At 57.8% G+C, this 23,066-nt stretch overlaps 13 protein-coding genes across 13 annotated transcripts; 4 read left to right on the top strand and 9 right to left on the bottom strand.

Moving 5' to 3' along the window:
* Window positions 1–489: 489 nt before the first annotated feature.
* Window positions 490–2,050, top strand: BDV59DRAFT_202275 (uncharacterized protein; the record flags this gene model as incomplete). Its single annotated transcript, XM_073694001.1, has 3 exons — window positions 490–1,125; window positions 1,192–1,680; window positions 1,745–2,050. 3 exons carry the CDS (start codon window positions 490–492, stop codon window positions 2,048–2,050), a joined length of 1,431 nt encoding a protein of 476 aa, XP_073547677.1.
* Window positions 2,051–2,122: 72 nt separating this feature from the next.
* Window positions 2,123–3,066, bottom strand: BDV59DRAFT_178939 (uncharacterized protein). The gene is made up of 2 exons (XM_073689848.1): window positions 2,807–3,066; window positions 2,123–2,762 (listed from the first exon to the last, which is right to left on the bottom strand). Exons 1-2 carry the CDS (start codon window positions 2,869–2,871, stop codon window positions 2,345–2,347), a joined length of 483 nt encoding a protein of 160 aa, XP_073547676.1. The 5' UTR covers window positions 2,872–3,066; the 3' UTR covers window positions 2,123–2,344.
* A 54-nt stretch (window positions 3,067–3,120) lies between these two features.
* On the top strand, window positions 3,121–5,429 carry BDV59DRAFT_208060 (telomere repeat binding factor family protein). Its single transcript, XM_073695136.1, has one exon. The coding sequence runs from the start codon at window positions 3,319–3,321 to the stop codon at window positions 5,185–5,187; it is 1,869 nt and encodes a 622-aa protein (XP_073547675.1). The 5' UTR covers window positions 3,121–3,318; the 3' UTR covers window positions 5,188–5,429.
* On the bottom strand, window positions 5,336–6,370 carry BDV59DRAFT_35600 (sorting nexin-3). Its single transcript, XM_073696253.1, has 3 exons — window positions 6,053–6,370; window positions 5,615–5,936; window positions 5,336–5,545 (listed from the first exon to the last, which is right to left on the bottom strand). Exons 1-3 carry the CDS (start codon window positions 6,128–6,130, stop codon window positions 5,517–5,519), a joined length of 429 nt encoding a protein of 142 aa, XP_073547674.1. The 5' UTR covers window positions 6,131–6,370; the 3' UTR covers window positions 5,336–5,516.
* A 327-nt stretch (window positions 6,371–6,697) lies between these two features.
* Window positions 6,698–8,026, bottom strand: BDV59DRAFT_202271 (uncharacterized protein; the record flags this gene model as incomplete). The annotated part of the gene is made up of 3 exons (XM_073694000.1): window positions 6,698–6,813; window positions 6,870–7,474; window positions 7,539–8,026. The coding sequence occupies 3 exons, from the start codon at window positions 8,024–8,026 to the stop codon at window positions 6,698–6,700; spliced, it is 1,209 nt and encodes a 402-aa protein (XP_073547673.1).
* A 1,030-nt stretch (window positions 8,027–9,056) lies between these two features.
* Window positions 9,057–11,315, bottom strand: BDV59DRAFT_193438 (WD40 repeat domain-containing protein; the record flags this gene model as incomplete). The annotated part of the gene is made up of 6 exons (XM_073692230.1): window positions 9,057–9,286; window positions 9,354–10,125; window positions 10,178–10,537; window positions 10,588–10,931; window positions 11,005–11,097; window positions 11,195–11,315. The coding sequence occupies 6 exons, from the start codon at window positions 11,313–11,315 to the stop codon at window positions 9,057–9,059; spliced, it is 1,920 nt and encodes a 639-aa protein (XP_073547672.1).
* Window positions 11,316–11,628: 313 nt separating this feature from the next.
* BDV59DRAFT_178930 (putative C2H2 zinc finger domain protein) lies at window positions 11,629–14,979 on the bottom strand. The gene is made up of 3 exons (XM_073689847.1): window positions 14,436–14,979; window positions 12,414–14,385; window positions 11,629–12,352 (listed from the first exon to the last, which is right to left on the bottom strand). Exons 1-3 carry the CDS (start codon window positions 14,574–14,576, stop codon window positions 11,766–11,768), a joined length of 2,700 nt encoding a protein of 899 aa, XP_073547670.1. The 5' UTR covers window positions 14,577–14,979; the 3' UTR covers window positions 11,629–11,765.
* BDV59DRAFT_35561 (uncharacterized protein) lies at window positions 14,423–14,979 on the bottom strand. The gene has a single exon (XM_073696252.1). It carries the CDS (start codon window positions 14,880–14,882, stop codon window positions 14,583–14,585), a length of 300 nt encoding a protein of 99 aa, XP_073547671.1. The 5' UTR covers window positions 14,883–14,979; the 3' UTR covers window positions 14,423–14,582.
* Window positions 14,980–16,095: 1,116 nt separating this feature from the next.
* On the bottom strand, window positions 16,096–17,665 carry BDV59DRAFT_35544 (putative mitochondrial carrier protein (Rim2)). The gene is made up of 3 exons (XM_073696251.1): window positions 17,343–17,665; window positions 16,308–17,273; window positions 16,096–16,254 (listed from the first exon to the last, which is right to left on the bottom strand). The coding sequence occupies exons 1-3, from the start codon at window positions 17,543–17,545 to the stop codon at window positions 16,215–16,217; spliced, it is 1,209 nt and encodes a 402-aa protein (XP_073547669.1). The 5' UTR covers window positions 17,546–17,665; the 3' UTR covers window positions 16,096–16,214.
* A 136-nt stretch (window positions 17,666–17,801) lies between these two features.
* BDV59DRAFT_178926 (60S ribosomal protein eL21) lies at window positions 17,802–18,980 on the bottom strand. The gene is made up of 4 exons (XM_073689846.1): window positions 18,812–18,980; window positions 18,668–18,735; window positions 18,540–18,587; window positions 17,802–18,441 (listed from the first exon to the last, which is right to left on the bottom strand). Exons 1-4 carry the CDS (start codon window positions 18,845–18,847, stop codon window positions 18,117–18,119), a joined length of 477 nt encoding a protein of 158 aa, XP_073547668.1. The 5' UTR covers window positions 18,848–18,980; the 3' UTR covers window positions 17,802–18,116.
* An 8-nt stretch (window positions 18,981–18,988) lies between these two features.
* Window positions 18,989–20,114, top strand: BDV59DRAFT_178921 (40S ribosomal uS4 domain-containing protein). Its single transcript, XM_073689845.1, has 5 exons — window positions 18,989–19,122; window positions 19,190–19,227; window positions 19,298–19,316; window positions 19,395–19,493; window positions 19,547–20,114. Exons 1-5 carry the CDS (start codon window positions 19,109–19,111, stop codon window positions 19,956–19,958), a joined length of 582 nt encoding a protein of 193 aa, XP_073547667.1. The 5' UTR covers window positions 18,989–19,108; the 3' UTR covers window positions 19,959–20,114.
* Window positions 20,115–20,170: 56 nt separating this feature from the next.
* BDV59DRAFT_178917 (uncharacterized protein) lies at window positions 20,171–21,372 on the bottom strand. The gene is made up of 3 exons (XM_073689844.1): window positions 21,028–21,372; window positions 20,740–20,959; window positions 20,171–20,670 (listed from the first exon to the last, which is right to left on the bottom strand). Exons 1-3 carry the CDS (start codon window positions 21,256–21,258, stop codon window positions 20,249–20,251), a joined length of 873 nt encoding a protein of 290 aa, XP_073547666.1. The 5' UTR covers window positions 21,259–21,372; the 3' UTR covers window positions 20,171–20,248.
* A 263-nt stretch (window positions 21,373–21,635) lies between these two features.
* Window positions 21,636–22,987, top strand: BDV59DRAFT_202264 (uncharacterized protein; the record flags this gene model as incomplete). The annotated part of the gene is made up of 2 exons (XM_073693999.1): window positions 21,636–21,751; window positions 21,808–22,987. 2 exons carry the CDS (start codon window positions 21,636–21,638, stop codon window positions 22,985–22,987), a joined length of 1,296 nt encoding a protein of 431 aa, XP_073547665.1.
* Window positions 22,988–23,066: the final 79 nt, after the last annotated feature.

Raw genomic sequence — 23,066 nt, 5'->3', positions numbered from 1 at the left:
CCCTTCCTCTCTTGGTCTCTCCTCATTATCTCTCTCTCCTCATCTTAAATTAGAGTTAGTTGCCTTCTCGTGCCATTCTCCTGGGTCTCTTTTGTTCCCCCTCCCCCTTTTCCACCATTGGTTCTGTGGTCGTGAACATCTCTTGGGGCTTGCGTTCGTGTCCTGTCCGCCGAGTCGAGTCATTTGAGACATCCCTGATCTGGGGACTAACGTTTGTGGCGGTAATAAACGCCTTGTCTCGGGATTTGATAACTAGAAGTGGTGCCCAGCAAACAAAGGACCCGAGAGAGTATCCACAAGGTAACCTACAGACTCCAGACAAGGTATATGGTGGACCCTTTCTCCTCGTTGACGGAGATTCCCTCAGATCTGGCATTGCTAACAAGATCCTTTTAGGGGACAATCAGAGAACTGCCCCCAGAGCTTGTCTCATCGTCCCAGATCATCATCCAGTGGGGGTTTTGGTTCGTCCGCAGGTAGACGGGTGACATGTCCCAGATCCTAGCCCATCATGCCGTGGTGGGAGAGACAGTCGGTGCCGGTTTCGCCCCGGGACAATCCAACTACCCGTCCTTGTTTCGAGCCAGTGCCGAGATCCCGCCCTTCTACGTCTCCTACCGGTGGTGGGAAGACGAAGCCACCACCGTGCTGTGGGCGTTCGATGCACAGGAGATCAAGCGGGTGATCCGCTTCGGCCTCTTCCGGGACCAACAGCTGCCCCGGACGGCGCTGCAGAGACGCAACGCGTCGACGGTCGACGCCTTCCTCAAGACCCTCGTCGAGCCCCCGGAGAGAGTCTTCACGGCCAACCTCTCCCACATCCAGAAGGTCGAGGAGATCCTCCGCCGTTGCAAGGTCAGCACTCCCCCGGCGACGTCGTGGAGCTGGTTCCCAGCGCATAAAGACCACGACGTACCGCCGAGGGCCATGGCCATGGCCATCGATGCCGAGAGCCATCTCCACTTCACCCGCATCTCTTTCGAGGAGCTGGTCCGATACTCGTTGGGGTACCCGTCTGCCTCGGTGGAGTGGTTCTTCCAGCAACACACGGCCTTCTACATCCACCTATACACCTACCTCCATGCGTTCCCCGAGGAGGTGGCGCGCTTCGTGGAGGTCGAAACGGTTCGTACTCTGGCAACTCGTGCTCCTCCTTCCCCACCGCATCACAGGATCTGACAGGACAGCCAGTATCTCCGCGGTCACAGCCCGTTTGCTCACCGCGCCCTCGTCCAGTGTCTACTGGCAGTGCAGTCCGGCGGCACGGCGGAGATCTCGACCCCAACCGCCCCGGCGTTTGAATTCATCGCCGGCCCCATCCAGCGACTGTTCAAAGACCTCCCCCCGAGTCTGACCACCATCCTGAAGGTACTCGCCGTGCTGAGCGTCCGCTTCCAACGGATGTACGTGCACGCGCGGGAGATGGACTGGTCGCGGCCGTTCAACGTGGAGTTCTCGTTTCTCGAGGACCTGCTGGCGGCGACCTCGCCGAAAGACTTTGCTCGCACGCTGACCACCGCGGACGAGGGCATGTTTGGCAAGCTGACCGTGCAGAGCATCCTGGGCGAGGATGCCGTGACGCGGCGTATCCTCGTGCAGTGGGATCATCTCAGCATCGATGTCTGGGAATGTTGCACGGGGCTGCCGGACATGATCGCTACCATCCAGGAGTGCGTCCAGGTGAGTACATCCATCCATGCCTGCCAAAATATTATACAGACACTGATGTGGCGGTACAACACAGGCCCTCGCCGGGACGAAAAACTACCACTCCTTGACCGCGATCCTCAACGGCCTCCACAAATACAGCATCACAGACTCCACCCTGGCGAGCACCAACGCCGGCGCCGCCATCGTGGCCCTCAACCCCGTCATCCCCCCGGACCTGCTCTACCTCGTCCATCCGTTCCAGAACTTCGCCGCATACCGACAGCGGTTCCTCACGGCGCCGGGGATCCCGTTTCTCGTCCCGCACATCAAAGACTACCAGGAACACGGCCAGCAGGTCCTCAGCGGGATGTTCCAGCAGATGCGGACAACGCTGCGCTAAGCGAGCCGGGGAGAGGCAACATGAGGGCTGAATGACTGTACGCGGGATGATTAACGTGACGAGTTATAAATTGGCGCAGGACTTTTTTTTTTTTTTGGTCTATTGTTTTGTCGGTCATCCGAGGGGAAGCGGGCTATTGAGCTAGGTCTTTTTCCCCATTTCCTATATATCCATCCATGCAACGGTGTTAGTGCAAAAGTGTTTGTATTTTACTTTGCGCGTTAGATATTGCTCTTGCGAGAATATACCCACACGCATGTTGAATCGATCCCATTCATACCCAGCGTCGCACGATTAAGCTCGCTTCTTCCCTCCGGCACCCGCAGTCGGCACCTGCGCGTATCCAAAGACTCCGGCTAAATACAACAGCCGATTCGCGAACAGAAACGTCGTCGCGCCAACGTTTCCCCAGGTTAGCACGTTCCAGTTCGCGACATCCATGAACACGTCCCACCCCATCGCCAGACCGGTGACGTAGACGTGGCCGACGTCCGCGACCGCCAGCGCCAGCAGATAATTGCGCAGGACGACCGGCTCGCGGGTGGAGTACACCGTGGCGATGCCTAGGAGGCACAGGAGCCCGTAGAGATTCGCGAGCTGGTAGGCCAGCGCCACGGAGGACGGGTGGATGGACGCTGGGGCTGGCTGGTTGGGGATTTGGTCGGTAATGAAGCCGGGTAGGTCGAGAATGGGGCAGAGCCAGCCGCCGAGTCTGGAGGGTTAATACTATGAAGGGTGGAGGAGAGGGCGGCTTACAGAGAGAGCGGTTCGAGAATGGCAAAGAGGATGTGTGGCCACGTGGGGAAGATTGTGGAGGCCATGGTGAATTGGTGGGGAGGAGTATGGATGTTGGAGTGATGTTGGAGTGGTGGAAGTGTGGATACTAGTAGGTAAGGTACCTCAGTACTTCGGGTATAAGTATGCTTTATGACCTGTCCATTATTAGGTATAACGCACTCAGTCCGTGATGTTGGTGATAATTGTAGAATATCTGAGGTTCAGATACATAACGTATGCATGATAGTCGATATATTCTAAAGGACTATATACTATATATATCTATATTCTATAACGACTACAGTAACGATGCTGACTCAGCCACGTGACCCATACTTCACCTCTCGCTTCTCCAGCTCCAACTTCCTCAACTTCTTCTCATCAACAACTTCAATCGTCCAACTCCTGCCAAAATGGCCCTCGATACAAAGTGCCTCAATCACCCCCCGGTCTTCCCTCTCCCACAGTGATATCCGCCATCATGATCAATCATGGATCCCAACAACACTTACCCCCGGTCCTTCGACGAGTCGCTGATGCGCGAACTGCCTCAGCTGCGCTCTCTCAACATCGCTCCTCTCCGCGAGCCCGTCTCGTCCCGGTCTCTCAATGTCCCGTCCCCACTGGAACCCAACGCCAGCGGCGTCCGCGACTCGTCCTCCATCCCCAAGCCCAATAACACCCCCCGCAATCCCGACCCCGCGAGCAGCGGAGGCGGCGGTGGAGGAGGAGGAGGAGGAGCTTCGGAGGCCGTCTCCGTCGCCGTGAACCAACCCCGAAGCACAAAGAACGACCAGTCAGTTCATGGACCCCCGCCGAAACCCATATTACCCACCTTCATCAACCCTCGCGCGCTGGAACGCTTCCCCTACTCCTCGTTTGACGCCCGGAAACCCCGTCGCCTGGACGGCCAGCAGGACTCCTTCGGCGATCATCTCCAGCTGCCCATTCCCCAACAGAAAGAACAACCTCCCCGTCCGCCGTTCGGTCCCTTCACCATCGTCAATGGTCTCTACGAGCCGCCGCCCAACGCCGCCCTCCTCCCTCCCATCGCCGCCGACTCCATCCACCAGTACCTGCCCAACCCGACCCGCGACGACACCTTTGTGGAACCCGCGCTCCTGACGAAACACTCCGCCCCGGACGGCCAGGGCGTCGAGCGCCGGGAAGGACGCATCGAGGAGATCCTCGATTCCCCCGTGGACGACAGACCCCCAGAGGAAGATCACCCGGATCTAATCGACCGCAGGGACCAACCGCCCGGCGATGACCACACCCCGCCGAGCGCTGCCGCCACCGAGCATCCCACCCCGCCGCTCTCGCCAAAAACGCGTGGGCGTTCGCGCAAAAACGTCCGCAAGTGGACCGAGGAGGAGACGACGGCGCTGCTCCGGGGCGTCGTCAAATGCGGCATCGGCAATTGGACCGCCATCCTGGCCCAGCCCGAGCTCAAATTCAACAAACGCAGTGCATCAAACCTCAAGGACCGCTTCCGCGTCTGCTGCCCGTGGGCGTACCGCGCCGCGGACCCCAACGAAGCCACGAAGAAGCTGCGCGATAGCCTCGCCGATGCGCTGTCGCGCGCCGAGGCCGACGGTCCCGATGGAACCTCCGGGAAAATCCAACTGCCGCACCCGTGGCCTGCCGAGTCGGACGCCACTGGAGATGGCGCGTCGGCGTCAGCTCCTCCCGGGGAAGAAGCACCGCTGTCGGGGCGGTCCTCGCCGGGGAGCGCTGATGCCCCGCGTCCGGGCCCGCGGGGGAAGCGGAGTGCGTTGAAAACCATGCCGACGCTGTCGGGGAAATCACGGTCGACGCTGGCGTCGCTAGGCATCCCCGAACCGCATGTCACCATGAAATCGCGCCGCCGCTCCCGGCGTCCATTCACCGCCGCCGAGGACGAGGCCCTGCTGAAGGGCTACGCGGTGCACGGGTTCCAGTGGACGCTGATCCAGCAGGACAAGCGGTTGAATCTGAGTCACCGCCGGGCGACGGATCTCCGCGATCGGTTCCGGACCAAGTTCCCCCATGCGTATCGCGAGGGCGGCTCCGTCAGCGGGAAAACGCTGCACCGTCCCGAGAAGGCCCTCGAAGCGAGAGAGACCGGTAACAAGTCGAACTCGCAGGCCGCCGGCAGGCCGTCCGGTCCGAACAAGTCCGACGCGCCCGATCAGTCCGTAGGTCCTGTGGACCCCGCGCTGTCCCCTCCGGCGCCGCCGCAGGGCTTCCTCGAGAGTTCCACGGGGGCGTCTTCCGCGGTGTTCCCGTTCCCGTTGGACGAGAACGCCGCGGGAGGCGCAGGCGTGGACACCTGGGGGGACAATACCCTTGCCCCTATGGTGTGGGACGAGTTGACTTAGTAGGACTAGCATCGGAGCTGTGTAGATCACATCGCGTACGAACTACCCATGTCATTTGTTCCTGGCATCCACCGTCGTTTTACCTAATAGACGAGACATGTTCAGATGGGACCAGACATAGACGGAGCGTAAAACAGCCCGAATGAAACGTATCAATCAATTCACAAACTATACACGGCGGACCCGTAGGCTAAGAGCCAATGCACGTCCTGTTCACCAGGAACAAGGTATAAACACAGACAACGCTTTGCAGGAAATAGGTATGGTATGGTCCGAGACACAACATGATGAGCCCACCGCTCGCCGCGCAACCCTCACTCACTCAGCCACTACCACGCATTGCGATCCCAGTTCGGGTCTGTCCGTGACACCATCAGCACCGTCAGACCAAAACAACAGAGGAGGGGGGGGGAAGGGAAGTACTTACCCTGTATGAAGCTCGCCAACACCTTACTCCCCGTCTGCAGCAGCGGATGCCCCGCCACAATCTGCAGGAAACGCTGGAGCCCCTCGCGTCGATGCTCGATGACATCGTCGCTGAACCGGTTGGTGAACACCTTCCCCGGCAGCGGCGGGATGGTGACGCGCGTGCTCTCGCGCTCGAGGATGTCGCGGAAGTACTCGAAGTCGGAGTAGCGGCGGCGCACGACCGAGTGCTTGAGCTTGAACGCGGGGATGTTGGTGCGGCACACGATCTCGTACGAGGTGTACATGTTGCGCGAGGTGCCGTGCGTTTGCGGGTTGCGGACCTATCCCGTCAGACCAGATCAGCCCAACGCATCATGCTATGGTTTCGGGGTACGGTGGGCGTGTGTGCTTTTGTGCCATGGGAGGGGTGCTGGGGAGGTTCGGCGGGCGCACTCACTTCGATCTCGAGGAAGTTCTCCGGGGGGCCGTAGATCTCCTCGAAGGTCTGCTGTCGCGATTCCGGGACGGCTTGCATGGTGTCTCAGTCTGGGGGGGTGTCGTCGTGTCGTTGGGTATGTCTGGTGGTTTGACGTGTGATGGTGGGTTGAACGGGTGGGGGACCGCGGGGAAAGCGGAGTTTGCGGTAGAAGCGATGATGGACGGGCGAACGCAGTGAGGACTGGGCAATGGCGTGTCGATCGAGGAGCGAGTACCCTCGCGCTTTCAAGTTAGGAGCAGAGACAGCGTTTGACAGGAGAAGAAGTCGAGATATGACGACGCTGGAGTCGTTGATATCCGGTTCTTACGTAATCGTTATCACACCGAGTAGTTACATCGACGAAGACTACAGACGATAGCGAAGTATACAATCGTACACGGATAGAAGATCAATTTGTCTAATACACCAGAGAAGTAACCCCATAAACACACCAATTTCCCATAACCCTTGAAACGTAATGGCAATCCCAGTGAGACCAGGCGAAACATGTAGTACACGAAGGCAAAAGAAACACCCCGAGGCAGTGCAGTCACCGTAATTAAGCAAAGAAGACACCGGAGATAAGAACAAGATAGAAAAAGAGAACAACAGCGGCAGCCGCCTCTACTCCTGGCGACTGCGTTTGGCGCCATGCGGATTCCACGAGCCATCGCCCACCCCCTGGTTGGGGAAGAAGCCCTGGTTGAAGCCGGGATTGGGGCCTTGGAACCCGCCTGTACCTAGCAGAACGCAGTCAGAGTCTACTTCAAGCATTCAGCTGGGTCAGGGATCATACCTTGCATGCCCATGTTTCCTCCCATGCCGCCCATCATCGGATTCATCCCGCCGGCCATCGGGTTCATCCCCATGCCTCCCATGGGGTTCATCGGCATCCCCATCATGTTGGGACCGGTCATGCCGCCGCCACGGCCGCGCATGCCACCAGGCCCCCCGCGCATGCCGCCCATCATGCCGCCGCGGTTGTTGAAGCCGTAGTTCTGCATGCCGCCCATCGGGTTTCCGGCGAACCCGCCGCCCATGGGATTCTGGAATCCGCCCATGGGGTTCTGGAAGTTCCGGTTGTTAAAGCCGCCCATGGTGTTGCCCATGCCACCGCGGTTGTTGAAGCCCCCGCCCCGGCCGCCGCGGAAGCCCCCGCCCATGTTGTTCATGCCAAAGTTCATGTTCGCGTTGGGTGAGTTGAACCCGCCGGACATCGCCCGCGCCTGGTTGTCCTTGCGCATGGGCGCGTCCTTGGGCAGTGTGCGGAACGGGTTCGGCTGTGGGCTCGTGTACACCACGCTGTGCTTGCGGCCGGTCTGGCCGGTGATGTTGAACGATTCGATCTTGTGCTTGGTGGCCGTTGCTGCCTGCAGCGAGGTGAATTCGACAAAAACTTGGCTGTTCCCGGAGGGATTAGCATGGGGATGAAAGTGGGCGGAGGCGGGGTAGAAGATGAACGCACCCTTTACTCTTGCCGTTGACCTTGTGTTCGCTGAAGGTGACGTCCTTGAGCTCGTCCTCGCAGTCGGCCTGGCGGACCCAGCCGCGGATGTCATCGTCGGTCGTCCACCAGAACAGATCGGAAATGAGCAGGGCCGGCATCGCGTCCGGGTCGGTGGGACGGTCGTCGTGGTCCTTGCGTTTTACGCCCTGGGGCGGTGCGGGGGTTTCACTCGGCGTTTGCTGTGCGGCCGCGTTCGCATCGGGGTGTGTTACATGCTCGCCGTTGGCGGCCGTGCTGCCGGTTGGGTCGGGCTTCGTCTCGGCCTCTGTGGAACCGTCGTTCTGCGTGGTGCCGCTCGTGGGCTGCTGGTCCGGGGCGTCTAGGATCAGCTCCGAGTCATCGTGCTTGAGGTCATCTTCCGGCTTGTAGTCGCCCTGCTCGTTGGTGTTGTATCCGCTGCCATCGCCATAGATGTCAATATCGAAGTTATCATCTTCAGTGGCCATCGTGCTAAAAGGGGAGCTCGGGAGGTCAGAGCCAAATGGAATTGCTTGATTGTGCAAGATACAGTCCTTGTTTTGTTTTCTCGATGAGTTCAAAGGAAGTACATGTCTGCAGACGTGAGCCGTCAATTAGCACAGAGATAATCATTCATTGAGAGTAAGATGCTTGCGAGTCCCGAAAGAGGATGAAATCCAGCCATGCTTGACGATATGTTGGAAGTGAGAGTAAACCACGGACATCCCCTTTGACCGCACCGAAAGCAAGAACAGGGAGACAAACGACAGAGGATAGAAGGCTCGAAGATACGTACAATCCGAAGCGAACACAGCTTCACAAATGAACAAAGTGTTTTTCTTCACCGCGTCCAGCAATGCGACCGCTCTGGAGGGGAGATACAGAGCGTAGGGCTTCTTTCAGAAGTAGTGTCAAGTACAGGCAGAGAATTAAAGAGAAGTGGCTCTTCCAGTCACAGAGATGAAGAAAGGGATCTTCCACAGGAGATGAGATGAGTCGCCGATGATCAGTCCTGCTGTCCTGACGGCCAGACAGGGAGAAGAGACGCTTTGCTAGAGAACAGTGAACAGTTTGATATCACCCTTCCTATGAGAACCAAGGAATCGAAAGTAGACAGCGAGACTGAGACGGAGAGGTCAATTGGGCTAGCAGTTAGTCTTCAGACGCGATGCAATCCAGGAAGTACGGAGTACACGGGATCTCCGAGGTGTATCCCCTGAGGGAACCGTGAACGCACGGGAGGGGGTTCGTCCACCGGGGGAGAGGGAAGAACGGGTCAAAGAGGTGAAGAGGAAGATGGGAGGTCGACGGTGCGGAGAGGCGAGGCAGATGGAGAAGAGAGGAAGAAGCATCGCGGTTGCAGGAGCTGTGGAGGAGCTGATGTTCCGGCCCGGATCGGGGCAACTTTCCTCCGAGTTCCATACATTTACTGTATACTATTTATGCATCTAACTATCCAATTCATGTCTCATATATACACTCCCGGTGTATACCTATGTATATCATCTATTCTTGTCTTCACCAGTAGTCCTCGACCTCGTCCGGTTCCACAGGCACTAACGGTCGACTCCGCAGACGCCGCATATGCCGCATATCCTCCTTGAAATCATTAAACGCTCTCACATAGTGCAGCCGACTATCGTAGCTCGTCCCAACGGCCGGCGTGCCTTCGTCCTCGGCGGCTCCGCCGTTCCAACTATGCAGCGTGCACGTCCCCGTTGACAGGCCCCAGCCGTTCCACGAAGTCGCTATATCCAGCCCGTTAGCCTATACTCCACGCGTGGAGAAATCGCAACACTGCAGACAGAAACTCACCTGCCAACACAGGAGCACTGGGATGCCAGCTCGCATCCCGCACACACGTCCGCCATGTCATCTCGCCACTCCGCGTGCGCATCTCATACGCCGTTGTGTAGATGTCCTGGTCCTGCGGGCGCGTCTCCTCGGTCGCCTTGCCCACGTCGATCGTGCCGGCTAGCGTCGCATCTAGGTTATACACATAGACCTTGCCGTCCTCGCTGCCCGTGTACACGTATCGCGAGTTGGTGCTTCCCGGCGGCGAGAAGTGACACCGGATGAGCGTTTTCAGCACCTTGTGACCTCCCCGGAAGGTGACGACCGAGCAGTCGTGCGGGTGCTGGTAGTATTCCTCCGGGTAGCGCTCAAAGCGGTAGTCGAACCCGGTGGTGTACCGGTTGATGTCGACCGTGTCGAACTTGGCCGTCGTCATCATCTTCCGCAGATCCCACAGCCTCATCGTCTGGTCTTTGCCGTTGGAGAGCACGTATCGCCCGTCGCCTTTACTGTCGACATACGTCAGCCCTTCCGTGTGGCCCATGAAGACGCCCGCTTCGCGTCCATCGCCCATAGAGCGCCGGTCCCACACCCGCAGCGTGGTGTCGTCCGATCCGGAGTAGAGAATATGCGGCGACGACGTGTCGCCAAAGCAGACGGCGTTGACGTCGTCCTCGTGGTTCTGGAGCCGCAAGACGGACTGCCGAGTTTCGAGATCGTACACCACCACCGACTGGTCCGAGGTGCCCGCGACGATCTCCCGCCCGTCGCCGGAGAACCGCAGAGACCAGATCTGATACCGTTAGAGAAGCCCACAACACAGCAAAGCAGAGTCGCATGCTTACCCCAAAATGTGAGTTACCGTACGCATGTCCCCGCCGTTGAGCCGACGAGAAGTCCAAAATAGCGGGATCTGACGTATCGGCAGGATCCGTAGGTGCCAGGCAGACCAGATTCCGGATCGACGAATACGCCAGGAACCGATTGTCAGGGCTGAGGGTGGCATCGGTGATCGTCCACTGACCGAACCGGTAGTCGACCGTCTTGTAGTACTTCCACTCGTACGGATTGGACGTGTCGTACATGCGAACCTTGAAGTCCTGCGCACAGCAGAAGAAGAAATTCCCGTCGTCCGAGAACTGGCCCGAGTAGCATCGCGAGTCGAAGTGGATAATTTTGTCCGCAACGGAGCCCGGAATCAGGCCCTGCATCCCCGCATGAGCATCGTCCCACCCGCCGGCAAGGGAGCACTCACCTGTGAGATAGACCGCACGTCCCTCTTCAATCCACCAGAGACATCCACGCCGAGTTCCCGCCACATGATCTTCGTCGCGAGGGTCCGTTTGCGCTTTTTCAATACATCCACGTAGTTAGCGTTGCTTCCGAATTCGCCAGAGCCCATCAACTTGGCGCCCTCTTCGCTCGGGACTTTCGGGGGTTCGTGATTCCCCGTCCGCCGTGGTCGGTTCCGATAGCTGAAGAAGCCAAAGTCATCGTCGTCGTCATCGTCCTCTACGAATTGCCCGCGCCAGGCGTTGGAGTGGATGATATGTCGCAGGCCGTTGGTTGCGAGTAAATTTAACAATCGGCTGGCTGCACCTGAGGTACCCCTATTAGCAGTCCTTCGTAGAGAGTCCAGCGAAGCCAACCCCTGAAGGTTCAAGAGTCATACCTCCGGTATGTTCTCCGCGGCCGCCTCCGTCATCCACGAGGTCGTCCATGCTGAACTCGATGTGTATATTTCCTGCAGGGATGCCCAGACCTCCTATACCTCCCAACCGGGAGACAACGATTAGCCTCGCACAAAAAGCGGGGGAGATGTGCATGCGAAGCAGGAACAATAACACAATAAGGGGTCGTACCAAGCCCGGCAGCGTGGAATTCAGCGTCTTCGTCGGCCAATCCGTCCTCCTCGTCTTCGTCGTACAGATCTGGTAGAGCGTCGTGGTCTTCCGAGAATTCCGATTCTGGCTCATAGTCCATGTCGTCGTCGTTATCATCCGCTTCGAGCCACTCTCGCGCGGGATGCCATAAAGTCGGGGTGTCGCTGCGGGAGGCCGGTTGGTCACCACCACTACCATGAGCAGGGGGAGAGCCGGAGGAACTCATGATCAGGTGAAGATGGAGGGGGGAAGAAGGTGTATGAAGAATCGGACGCAGGGGTCATATCAGACCCTCGTCTGGCTACCAATAATGGGACTGAGGAAGCGTTCATCGTTCAATCGGTGTGGTGGTTGTTCGGCTTATCGATAGATGCCGGTTATGTCATCTTCCCCACTTCCGTTAACTCCTATCCCCGAGGCTTATCCGATGCTATATAGAGAAGCAGGCATCGATTCGACTCCATAAGATATAAACACATGATCCTGAACGACAGTGGTATCTCAAAGCACACATAAGCACCTTATCTCATATCCCTTGATCCCATGCGATCTATCCACATGCAACCACGTCCGTCGTGATGAGAGGCCCTTTCTGGATCTGCAGAAGAGCAATCAAGAACTGCCAAAAGAACGCCATCACGCACCGCATCACATTATCATCGTCAACGTCGTCATCATAATCATTATCACAGCTAGAAAACGTATATTGTGGGGATCCAAAAGTCTCGGTCATGCCAGCGCCGAGGAACGACATGATCTCGCCGACTCGCTCGAGCAAGGCTTCCGGGTCAAATCCGGAGTTGTCGCCGGCACGGACGAGGTCACTCGGTTGATTTGCGGACTTGGAGTCGAGCCCGTCCACACTGGTGACTTCTTGTGTGTCCACAGTCGCTGGAGCGGCATTGGTAACCGATGCAAATCGCGCAAGGACATGGGCGACAGCCTGGAGCTTCTTTCGCAGCCGACCAGACCGATTGCGCAACACGGCCTGGGCGGCGGTCGATGCTGCATCGTGCAAGAGCCGTTTATCATGGTGCTGATTCTGCATCTGCTGGGCGATGAACGACGTTCGCTGAAGAGCAAAATTGGATATCAGGTTTGGGCCTTTCGTAAAGACATTAGGCTTCAAACCGAGATCTAGACACTTGTTTAGCACACATCCGTCACCGGTATTTAACCTTGTGTTCAAGGAGCCTACCAAGGAAACCCAAAAATGGCAGCATTATAGAAAGTCCTGGGTCGGAGCGCATGAGGCTCCGATTCATGCTGCACGACATTCGAATCTCCCAAGCTGTCACCGTGAGCACTCCATCGCGTCCCCGGTAAGACAGGGCATTCTCTTTGAAGCAAATGTCTTTTGATGTCAGCTCCCTGTTTTTTGAGGGCCCGGCATATTCCGTGGTTCGAGTCCGGATGGACAGAGACCATGATTCTGCCTTAGAGTCAGAGGAGGAATGCGCGCGGAGTGACAAGGAAAGGTCAGAACTGTGGTCGTTTCCACCATAAGACTTGAAATAGTCAAGGCTTGTGGGTTTGTGACCACAGCTTTCCAAGGCTGTATGAGGCTCGGGTTTGTCCGCCAAATCGTGGGCGGACGCTGTGTCCTTATTGTCGGTATCCGAGTCATCGAATGCGAATATATCCTGCTCCGAGGTTTGGGAGTAACCAGATGAAGGGGAAGACACTTCTCTGGAGAGGATAGGGTTCTGGGGGATCTCAAGGCGCAAGGGCACAGGCCGCGGGAGCGAACAAGTTTTGTCTGCACAGGCATGACATCTGTCTCCGAGCTGTTTCTGCTTTTGGCATGTCCTACACCCCTCGAATGGGTGACCGCAAGTCTTGCAACTGCCGCTGGGCTCGTTTTCAGGACTACGACGGTCTTGGCCTGGCTTCTTTGGGATCAACCCTAATGGATCAAGCTGGTCAGGATCGAAAAGCCCATGCCACGGCGATCCGCGAAGAGCATGAGTGAGAGTAGACTCGTTCTCTTGTGGATGAGGGGGCACCTTCTCCAGTCTGGACCGAAGTTCGTGGTGGTCAACAGGCCCAGTGGACGAACCCGCGGTCATGTCGATATCATCCCCTTCGCAGGGACTGTGGGAGCAGGAAGAATCCGACGGTTCGGTATCCGCATCCTCGGCAGCAGACTCTGGATCCTCAGCAAGGCTCTCACAGCTGTGGCTACTGGCACTTCTGTAGGTGTTCTGTCTCTGGTACATGTGGTAATTGGCTGAAGTGCCATATCCATGCTGGGAGGAAGATGGGAAACTTCCTGGGCTTCCTGGGAACTGGCTACCATACCAGCCGCTCCCTCCAGCGCCAGAAGGACCACCGAAGTCGCTATTATCCCCGGGGCCATTGCCGCCATTTCCTCCGTTTGGTGTTTGGCTGGGATTACTGGTGACGTCGCTATGGGTCTGAATGCACACCCACATCTCTTCCCAGGTGGCATACCACAGGGTACAAAACTCACACTGGAATGGGCCCTCTGCCCTAATAGCTAGTCGGTCGACGTCTTCCCTTGGTGGTTTCCCGTGGTAGTGTCTCTTCTGAAGATGCTCATTTATTTTATCCCTTCTTCGGTGCTGCTGCTTGTTGTCGCAGAAGCAAACATAAACCCTGTCAGATGTGTGCGAGTTGGTGAAATGTCGTCTGAAGGTTCCTCTGTTCAACAACTTCCCGTTATTACACAGACAGCATCTGTAATTCTTTCCATGGTCTTTTCGCCCATTGTTATGGGCTGTCAGAGGCGTGGCAGGGCTACTGATATCGCTCGGAGGGGACAACCCATTGTTGACAGTATACTTGGAAAAGAGCAATTCGATATCCCGAAAGTCCTGTCGAAAGGTGTTGCGAATTCCACTTAACCGATCAGGAGGGATGCGGGGAATATATTCTCGCATCACCTTTTTCAACCAAGCCATCTGGCCCCTTAGTGCTGCTTCTTCCTCAAGGGCCGTGGTATCTTCCCGCATTGCATGTGAGGCGCTCTGGGCGGAGAAGGCGGTCAATTCGGGATTGGAGATGGCCTGGCTGATAATTGCATCGTAGTTTCCCGCGATTACCTGGGGGGCAGTCATTTCCTGGGCCCCAGGCATGTTTCTAGGTGTAGACTGTGACACGGAACCCACCGGGGTGGGAGGCATGTGGCCGATGATAGGGGCTCCGAGCTTCACGGATCGTTAGCTTCATGGTCAGCTCGGATTGAATCGTGACCTACAGATTGACCAGGAGCCGCCGGGTTCGGCTGAAGTGGGACATGGGGAAGTTGGCCGGGGCCTTGGGGATCCCAGGAGTCACACTCCATCGTGTCGAGGTGGGTGAACTGCTGGAAGACCCACGGGCTGTCGGGCTCGTCCATGATGACCTACTCCCTGGGGGTACAGGGGAGAAATAAGAATAGAGGAGGAGGAGGAGGAGGAGGAAGTGGAATAGGTAGAGTGGGAGAGGTAAGAGGGACGAAGAAGGATAGGGCAAGGCAGACTGGCTGACCCACCCCCGTCAGAGGGCGTGGCTGGTCGGGGTAAGAAAGGACAACAATCAGACCGAGTAATATACTAAGAAGAAGAAGAAGAAGACCTCTTGAAGGGGAGAGGCTTGGGTGTGCGGAAAAACAAGAAAGAAGAGAGGTTGATGAGAGGTGCCTGAGGGGCTTTATAGGTACCATATCCTCTACTAGTAATAAGCAGCAGCACCGCGAATGACGGTGTGTCCCTCTTCTGTTCTCTGATTGAAAAAGAAATAAAAATTCAGAAATCAATAAGCAGACACTCAGGATGGCTCAGGGTGGGCAAATCGCCCAGTATGTATACTGATACCATACGGGCAAATGGTATCCGCCTCACTTTTGGGGATAGCGAAAAATATACATAGGGTTCGAACAACGGGAGGGACCCCTGGTTCCGATCATTCTGTTTTTCTTTTTTTTCTAACCAGACAGCATACCTATATCCGACGTCGTTTCTCCCAATACCTGGTAGTATAACCCGGCGTCATGGCTCCAATGTTACCGCTGACGTCGTCTGACTCGGTCGACTACCTAGAAGATCCCTCCATCCCCTGTAAGCACTGCCGACAGTCACACCGACAGTCAGTGACCCTCGACAGCAGCGAACTGCAAGCACGCATCCAACTCCCCGCCGTCAAAACCTCAACCACTTAATCACCACGACAAACCTGAATTGGTACCCAATTCAAGATCAATGCATTCATTCCCGAGAATTCAAACTAAGGGGGCATATCGCCCGTACCGAATTACAAATCGGACACGCAGACTGGCGAGGCGGAATTGCTCCCCGCACGGACATCGCTCATGCGCAACGCCATGCGATGCGAAACACTTTGACGGTTCCTGAGTCTCCTTCGCATTGCAGACGTCTAAAATTCCGCATGCTATCTCCGCAGTGATCTAAGCTGTTCTGGACCTGTCCCCGGACGGACCCATCTCCTAAGCTCCCTGCTATGGAGAACTCTCCGCCACAAAAACAAGAGGCCGTTGCCGTTATATGACAGAAGAACGGATTCGCCACCGAACCCTCCGAACCCTTGCTCCTTCGGGTTCGCTGACGCGCTTATCGTCCGGACAATATGGGGGGCCTAATTGGGCATGAATCATTTTGCCACTGTGGGGTAGGAGAGGGAATCATTCTGCTAGGATGCTTGAGATCCTTGACCTCTATTGAAAAAAATAACGAAAGTGTTACAGAGTACGTACTGCGTATTCCAAACTATCGTGGCGGTGATGTGGCGAAGCACGATTGATCGGCCGTGAGAACAAAGAAACTCTCCGCCGTGGATGATGACGGCGTGCCAATGCTGCCTAGACAATGCGATAGAGTGTCGGTGTGCATTGGGTGCGTTGCCTGCATCGCCCTTAATCTCCCGGATCCATTTCTATACAATAATAAATATCTGTACAAGGAAGCCATTCTAACACCCGAAGATTCCCGACCAATTGCAGCAACTATAGTACATGATGATAACTCCAATGCACACCAAATCAAGACGTCGTCCCGAACAACCGCAGGATTACCTCGTACCTAGAATCACCCGTCAGTCCAGACCACCGGAAGCAACGAGACGAGCAACTTACATGCCAAACATGATCGCTGCCGAGGGGACCACGCGGAGTAGATGTGGCGTCAAGCCCCCGTACAGCCCGGCCATCCCCTCCTCCTTCCAGACCAGCGTGAAACACTGCACCAGCCCCGTGTACTTCATTTCCACCTTCCCATCCCCGATCGACACCGTCGGGGCCTGTCGCAGCCGGGTCCGGACCACCTCGTGCGGATACGTCGCCGCCGCCGCGATCAGCTTGGCCACGCCAGCAGAGCAGATCCGACCTCCCCACAGCTCGACATCATCCCAAGCCCCGTAGTGATACCCTGCATCCGCCCGTTTGGCCGCTTCGCGCCGCGCCAGGAACATCTTCATCTGCTCGTACATCACCCACTGCAGCGTCGACTCCGTCACCCCCAGATACGACGCCGACAGGCCCCGGTAGAGCCCGCGCACGCCCTCGTGCCGCACCGTCTGCCGGATACAGTCCCAGCTGTTGCGGTACTGCCGGCCAACCTGTCCGTGCTCCTCGGCGTGGGACTTGTCCAGTTGGAGCCGCGTCTTGACCAGCCAGATCGGGTTCGTCGCCGTGCCCGTCGCGATCCCGGCCACCGCCGCCGCGGTCAGATGGATCCCCGCCGGCGTGGCGCGCACATCGCGGTAGCCAAAGTAGTCGCTCAGGAGCCGCTTCCCGTTCCCGTATACGTAGAAGTTGATCGCCCGCGCCGGCACCACCCCGATCAGGTTCGGGCCTAGGCCTTTGAACAGCGCACGTCCGCCCTCGTGCACGTAGATCGACCGCAGGATCTGCACCGTCTCGTTGAAATGCATCGCCGCGCTCCGGACGAGCACGGTCAGTGATGACGACGACGACGATGGCCCCGGCAGCGGGTGCGCGGCGCGCAGCTCCCGCAGCTGCGCCTGGTAAAAGTCCGACTGCAGCCTTGTCTTCAGCACGTCCAGGGGGGAGGTCAGCGTCGCGGCGGTCATGCCCCCGATTCTAGAACGAGTCGATGCGTTAGTCGGGGGTTTGGGGCTTCGGTCGAGATTGTTGTTTAGCTTTACTTACCCCCCGGCGAGGAAATGCGCCCATGGCTTGGCTGGACTGGTCGCGGCGGGTCCGGGGACGATCGTTTGTACTGGACTGGGGATGACATCCCCCGTTTCGCGCGATTGTACGACGATGTCGGCGCCCAGGTCTGGTCGAGGGCTCCCGGCTGCCAGATGCGCCTGCACAGAGCTGGTGTGGGTGCCGGAGCCAGGCTGAGGCATCGCGGGTGTTACAGCCGCAGCTGAGGGAATGCAATAAGACGCTATCGATAATGTAAGCAAATCATTTAACTATCTCGTAGTCCGACAGGCGGTGTCCTAAGGGTGAGAGGTGAGAGGAGGTGGTGATGGAGGAAAAATGAGGGTGACATAATCCGACAGTCACTTTTGCGTTTGGCGGATCCGGTCTGGACTGCCGCCGATAAGAATCTGCGCCACGACTTGTCTCGTGTATCTACGATACTACTGACGCTCAATGGATATCATCTTTCATAACACTAGAGATAGACATGATGGCAGAATCGAAATACTGTCTTGTTGGAGCTCTGGGGAGCCTTGGAGCCCGGGTAGCCTGAGTAGCCTAAGTAGTCATACAGTGACTCGGACGGCCACGCGCAACAGACTGAACGGGAATCGAAATTTTGTTTTTCATTCAGGGGAATCTATGCACAGGCGGACGTGTGCTAGTACATCCGAAGACCCTCCATTTTCGCGCTTCGTCTCAATGCAAAATCCACCCATGGATGGCAAAACCCAGAAACACCAAACAACCGCATCGACCAGTCCATTTCGTTTAGATGTGGGTGTCGTAAGGGATGGGGGTGATGGTCTCAGCGGCAACACCCTCGATGACGTGGGCCTCACGGGGCAGGGCGGGCTGGCGCTTCAGGTGGAGGTGGATGCCCTGCTCCTTGGCCTGGCGCTTCTTCTGGGCGTTCTCCTTGACACGCTTGATGAAGTCCTCACGGGAGCGGGAGTGCTTGACGTGCTCAATGCGGACGTTGACGCGCTTCTCGATGTAGCGGTTGCCGACAACCTTGTAGAGGAGGACACCGACGGAGGACTTGGTCACGTTGTAGACGACACCGGTCTTTCCGTTGAAGGCCTTGTAGGGCATACTAGATTCGTCTCAGTATTCGATCCTATTGTGCCACGGACAACCCCGTGCTTCCGAAGGGGGTTGAAAATTGCACGGGCGGGAGGGAGAAAGACTGACCCCTTCTGGACGGCACCGTTGACCTTGATATCCACAATGTCGCCAACCCTGTAGAAAACACATCAGATCCTGTACATCAAAGTTTCATCATGCCGGACGGCCATTTCGCGGGAGGGATATCGTCGTACCGGTAGGTCTTCAGGTAGGTCGACAGGCGGATCATGCCATGCTCCTTGAAGTTACGGCTGAAGGCATACTAAAGGGCAACATTAGCATCGCAAATTCGGGTCCTCTCGTCCACACAACCATCCTATCCATCAGATCGAACATACCCGAGTGCCGCTTCTCAAACCGTGCGAGTGACCCATGACGGCGGTGTTGGTGGTGCTGGAGTTGGGGAAACTTGTCGACAACGAGGAACCTCGATCCGCGCTGAGCGATGGTGTAGAGACTCTCGGGTGCGGTGAGTGCGGCTCCCCCACCGCCTTAGGGCTGAACCCTGTCCGGTCCACCATTGGTCTCGCTTAGCGCTTCCCGCCAAACCCTCTCCATCCAACTTCTTCTGCTGCGATTTTCCTTGTGCCGTTAGGTGTGTTCGACAATCCCGCGACAACGCTCAATCAGCAGCCATGGCCCCCGTCCCGTGAGTATTGAACTCGACAATGGATGCGTCTCTGTCGCAGTCGTTCTAATGAGCATGTTCTCTGCAGTCGCGTCTACTCCAAGACCTACAAGGTCCCCCGTCGTCGTAAGTAGCCTCGAGGACAATGATCTTGAATTTTCTCCCAGAGCGAGTGCATCCGCTAACGTCTCTCCAGCGTTCGAGTCGGCTCGTCTGTTAGTACTCTCCGGCCACTAATCAGAAGCGTGCTTCTGTTTATGTCGTGTGTTTCCGTGTCTAACCTTTATCGCTAGTGACTCGGAACTGAAGGTTGTCGGCGAGTACGGCCTGCGCAACAAGCGTGAGGTGTGGCGTGTCCAGCTTACCCTGTCCAAGATCCGTCGTGCTGCTCGGTATGCGCTTAGTGACCATCTGTGCAATGGGAGGATTGGCTGACCTGTCGCAGTGAGCTGCTCACCCTCGACGAGAAGGACCCCAAGCGTCTTTTCGAAGGTAACGCTTTGATTCGTCGTCTGGTCCGCATCGGTGTGCTCGATGAGTCCCGCATGAAGCTCGATTACGTCCTGGCCCTCCGTGTCGAGGACTTCCTCGAGCGTCGTCTCCAGACCTGCGTCTACAAGCTCGGTCTCGCCAAGTCCATCCACCACGCCCGTGTCCTGATCAAGCAGCGTCACATCCGTGTCGGCAAGCAGATCGTCAACGTGCCCTCCTACATGGTCCGCCTGGACTCCCAGAAGCACATTGACTTCGCTCTCACCTCCCCCTACGGTGGTGGCCGCCCTGGCCGTGTCCAGCGCAAGAAGGCTGCTGCCGCTGCCGGCGGTGACGGTGGTGAGGAGGAGGAGGATGAGGAGTAAATTCTTAAAAACCGGAGTATGGACGGGTTTCGGTACGGAACATCAAAAATAGGGGGCTTCATGGTGACGGCAGCATCGCGTCTAATGTTGTACGATCATGCCAATCAACGAATGGAAAAATAGCCTGGTGGCTCAATTCAGAGACCCTCATCTGTCTTCTCCTTTCTATGACTTCGTACGTATCGTAAGTCGTATATATATATCTTAAAAGCACAGCACTCGTACTCCGTACCCAACGCCGATCCTATCAAGTTATCCATGTCGTGAATCATGCAGCCCACCGCGACCAACTAGCCTTCCACCCCCACAAAGTTCTTGAGCGTCTCTTCGGCACTTCGGTACCACCGGCCCATCTCCTCTAACCCGTCGCTCTCGCCCTCTTGCTTCTTCCTCTGCGCCTCCCGGGCTTGCAGCACCGCTTCAGATTTCCGTCGTTCCAGCACCCCCAGCTCTCGCTCGATCGCCTCCGCTTCCCGCGATTTGCGGGGGAGGGCATTCTGCACCGCGGCGACTTGCCGATTGAGGGCCGAGAGCTCCGCCTCGCGCTCCGAGAGCAGGGCCAAAGTCGCGGGAAGGGGGAGGTTCTGCGACGACGAGGCGTTCATGTTGGCGACCTCCTTGGCGCGCAGCCCGGCGATTGTCGATTCCAGGTTCTCGATCGACTCGGGGAGACTGGACAGTTGGGTCATCTGTAGCTGAACGTTCTTGTACCCTGTAGCGACCCGGTTAGACACAGACATCCCGCACCCCCCCCCCCCCCCAACCAGAGGGAAAAACTCACGACCCGCAAGCTCCCTCCCCTTCGTCTCCATTGCCTCCGTCATCATCCGCACCTCCTCCTTGCGCGCCCGCAGCTCCGCCTTCACCTCGGCCAGCTGCGTCTCCAGCTCGACGTTCTCATTGTGGCCCACCACCAGCGGCGGGTCGCCGACAATCGCGCGGAGGAACTTTTCCTTGGTCACCTGCTCGACGTAGGAGAACCGCAGCTTGGAGAACAGCTCCTTGAGTGCTATGGGTCAGTGTTCGGCTCGTTTGGGGGGGAGGGGGGGCGCGGCTCTCAGTCTCTCACTTTGTAGTGGGTTAGGTCGGCCTCCAGCGACGCGGGCGTCGGGGTGTCGATCGTAGAGACGTCCGAGTTGCGCTTGGCCGGCGAGGGGTCTTCATTTTCGGCGTCGGGGGCGAAGATGGGCTCGCTGATGCGGACGATCGCCAGGTGGGATTTTAATTCGCCTTTTTCCTGGGATAGTTGATGGAGCTGCTGGCGGATTTCGGCGGGGTTTGGGGAGGGCATTTCGGGCATGTCGGTGGTTCGGGAGACTCTCTCAGGGAGATCATGAGATCATGCAAACCGAGAAAATGCTATGTTACAGAATGCGAGGTATCAATGGAGCAACTCGATTGTACCCAAGGTAGGTATCGTGGATGTGATACTTTGACCGCGTCGGACATGCGGAGATAAACAATGCAAGGGGACCCGCCCGGAGGCGGTGAGCCAACAATCGCCATCTCCAACTTCTCCTCTCTACAACTCCCTTGCGCTGCTCCCACAGACACTGACATGTCCAACACCTCCATTTTATAAACCCCTTCTCCCGCCTCTACTCCATTTATGTTCTCGTCCTCCTCATCCTCCTACCCGCTCTCCTAACCAGCCTTCCACCGCGGGGGGAAGAAGCCATGGGCCACAACGATCCCAGCAGCGACGACTACGTCGCGCAGGTCCTCGCCCGGGAGGCGCGCGACAGCTCCCTGAAGTACTCCGCACAGGGGCTCGGAGCGTACATGCCCGCCCGGTAAGCAAATCTTCCTTTCCTTCCTTGCCTGGCCCTTCTCCGTCTCATCGCCACAGACCCGCAGGCGCCGCCCCGAAACCGAACACGCGCTTCCTCCGCCATATCATCAAGGAAACGGACAACCACAATGCCGCCCTCAAGCGCAAGGAGGAGCGCGAGGCCCGCGAGCGCATGCGCCAGCTGCGCCATAGGGCCGCCGCCGCTCGCCTCGCTGCCGCCGACGACGACGACAAACACCCCGCCCCGGACGCTCGCCGCAGCTCCCATCGCCGCCGCCGCGACCGAGATGACGACGAAGACGACCGGCATCGCTCCCACCGCCGACGACGTAGGAGTCGCTCCGCGTCTACCGATCGGGACCGGGATCGTTCGCACAAGCACCGTCGCCGCGACGAGTCGGACGACTCCGAGGGGGAGGAACGATACGGCTCCGCGAGACGACGTCGCCGTCACCACCGCCACCATCATCATCACCGTCGACGGTCATATTCTCCGTCGCGCAGTCGCTCGCCGCGGGATGAGGAACGCCCTTCGCACAGTTCTCGACGACGAGAGCGTAGACGGTCTCGCTCCCGGTCCCCGTCTCGCTCCCGCTCGAGATCCCCAGAACATACCCATGCCCGGAGGAGACACAGGGAGAGACGGAGTACGCGGGACCGCTCATCGCGTCTGTCTCCGGTCTCCGTCTCCCGCGAAAGCCGCACGCCTCCGCCGCCGCCGGCCGGGGATGAGTCGGACCCGCTGGAGGATCTGGTCGGGCCACTCCCGCCGAAAGAAGACGGGGCTGGCGGTGGTGGTATCGAGCCGATCCGGTCCCGGGGACGCGGCGCGTACAAGCTCAGCCATAGCAACATCGATGCGCATTTCGCGCCGGACTACGACCCGACGCTGGACGTGCAGCTGGAGGAGGACGATGCGGCCGGCCGGCCGACGCCGACACGGCGGCCGGTGGCGGGGCTCATGACGGGCGACGATGACTGGGAGCTGGCGCTGGAGGCGCTGCGGGATCGGGCGCATTGGCGACGACGGGGGGAGGACCGACTGCGCGAGGCCGGGTTCAACGATGCGTTTGTGGAGAAATGGAAGGCGAATACGGTGCCTGCGACGGCGGCGGACCCGGACTCGGAGGGCCGGCTGGAGGAGGTGCGGTGGTCGAAGAAGGGCGAGGGACGCGAATGGGATCGGGGGAAGTTTGTAGATGAAGACGGACAGATCGATGTCAAGGCTTCTTGGTAGATTTGTGTGCATCACCGTTTGCTGGCGTTCGGGATTGAAGCGATTCTTTCGGGTTCTACGTGGGTTTAAAAGTAGGCTG

Source organism: Aspergillus ambiguus (assembly GCF_047715705.1).
Source record: "Aspergillus ambiguus strain CBS 117.58 unplaced genomic scaffold BDV59scaffold_17, whole genome shotgun sequence".
NCBI lineage: Eukaryota > Fungi > Ascomycota > Eurotiomycetes > Eurotiales > Aspergillaceae > Aspergillus > Aspergillus ambiguus.
This window is presented reverse-complemented; position numbering and strand designations above follow the sequence as displayed.

Coding starts and splice junctions, on each gene's coding strand:
- BDV59DRAFT_178939 (XM_073689848.1), bottom strand. CDS start 2,871: ATGGCCTCCACAATCTTCCCCACGTGGCCACACATCCTCTTTGCCATT. Junction 2,763..2,806: donor ATTCTCGAACCGCTCTCTCT/GTAAGCCGCCCT, acceptor TTAACCCTCCAG/ACTCGGCGGCTGGCTCTGCC.
- BDV59DRAFT_208060 (XM_073695136.1), top strand. CDS start 3,319: ATGGATCCCAACAACACTTACCCCCGGTCCTTCGACGAGTCGCTGATG.
- BDV59DRAFT_35600 (XM_073696253.1), bottom strand. CDS start 6,130: ATGCAAGCCGTCCCGGAATCGCGACAGCAGACCTTCGAGGAGATCTAC. Junction 5,937..6,052: donor AGAACTTCCTCGAGATCGAA/GTGAGTGCGCCC, acceptor CTGACGGGATAG/GTCCGCAACCCGCAAACGCA. Junction 5,546..5,614: donor GTTGGCGAGCTTCATACAGG/GTAAGTACTTCC, acceptor TGTCACGGACAG/ACCCGAACTGGGATCGCAAT.
- BDV59DRAFT_178930 (XM_073689847.1), bottom strand. CDS start 14,576: ATGGACGAGCCCGACAGCCCGTGGGTCTTCCAGCAGTTCACCCACCTC. Junction 14,386..14,435: donor CGGCGGCTCCTGGTCAATCT/GTAGGTCACGAT, acceptor CGATCCGTGAAG/CTCGGAGCCCCTATCATCGG. Junction 12,353..12,413: donor GCCATTTTTGGGTTTCCTTG/GTAGGCTCCTTG, acceptor ACAAGTGTCTAG/ATCTCGGTTTGAAGCCTAAT.
- BDV59DRAFT_35561 (XM_073696252.1), bottom strand. CDS start 14,882: ATGGTACCTATAAAGCCCCTCAGGCACCTCTCATCAACCTCTCTTCTT.
- BDV59DRAFT_35544 (XM_073696251.1), bottom strand. CDS start 17,545: ATGCCTCAGCCTGGCTCCGGCACCCACACCAGCTCTGTGCAGGCGCAT. Junction 17,274..17,342: donor GCGCATTTCCTCGCCGGGGG/GTAAGTAAAGCT, acceptor GACTCGTTCTAG/AATCGGGGGCATGACCGCCG. Junction 16,255..16,307: donor GCAGCGATCATGTTTGGCAT/GTAAGTTGCTCG, acceptor GGGTGATTCTAG/GTACGAGGTAATCCTGCGGT.
- BDV59DRAFT_178926 (XM_073689846.1), bottom strand. CDS start 18,847: ATGGGTCACTCGCACGGTTTGAGAAGCGGCACTCGG. Junction 18,736..18,811: donor GTTTGAGAAGCGGCACTCGG/GTATGTTCGATC, acceptor GTTGCCCTTTAG/TATGCCTTCAGCCGTAACTT. Junction 18,442..18,539: donor AACGGTGCCGTCCAGAAGGG/GTCAGTCTTTCT, acceptor AGACGAATCTAG/TATGCCCTACAAGGCCTTCA.
- BDV59DRAFT_178921 (XM_073689845.1), top strand. Junction 19,494..19,546: donor AAGATCCGTCGTGCTGCTCG/GTATGCGCTTAG, acceptor GACCTGTCGCAG/TGAGCTGCTCACCCTCGACG.
- BDV59DRAFT_178917 (XM_073689844.1), bottom strand. CDS start 21,258: ATGCCCGAAATGCCCTCCCCAAACCCCGCCGAAATCCGCCAGCAGCTC. Junction 20,960..21,027: donor CCGACCTAACCCACTACAAA/GTGAGAGACTGA, acceptor ATAGCACTCAAG/GAGCTGTTCTCCAAGCTGCG. Junction 20,671..20,739: donor GGGGAGGGAGCTTGCGGGTC/GTGAGTTTTTCC, acceptor GGGTCGCTACAG/GGTACAAGAACGTTCAGCTA.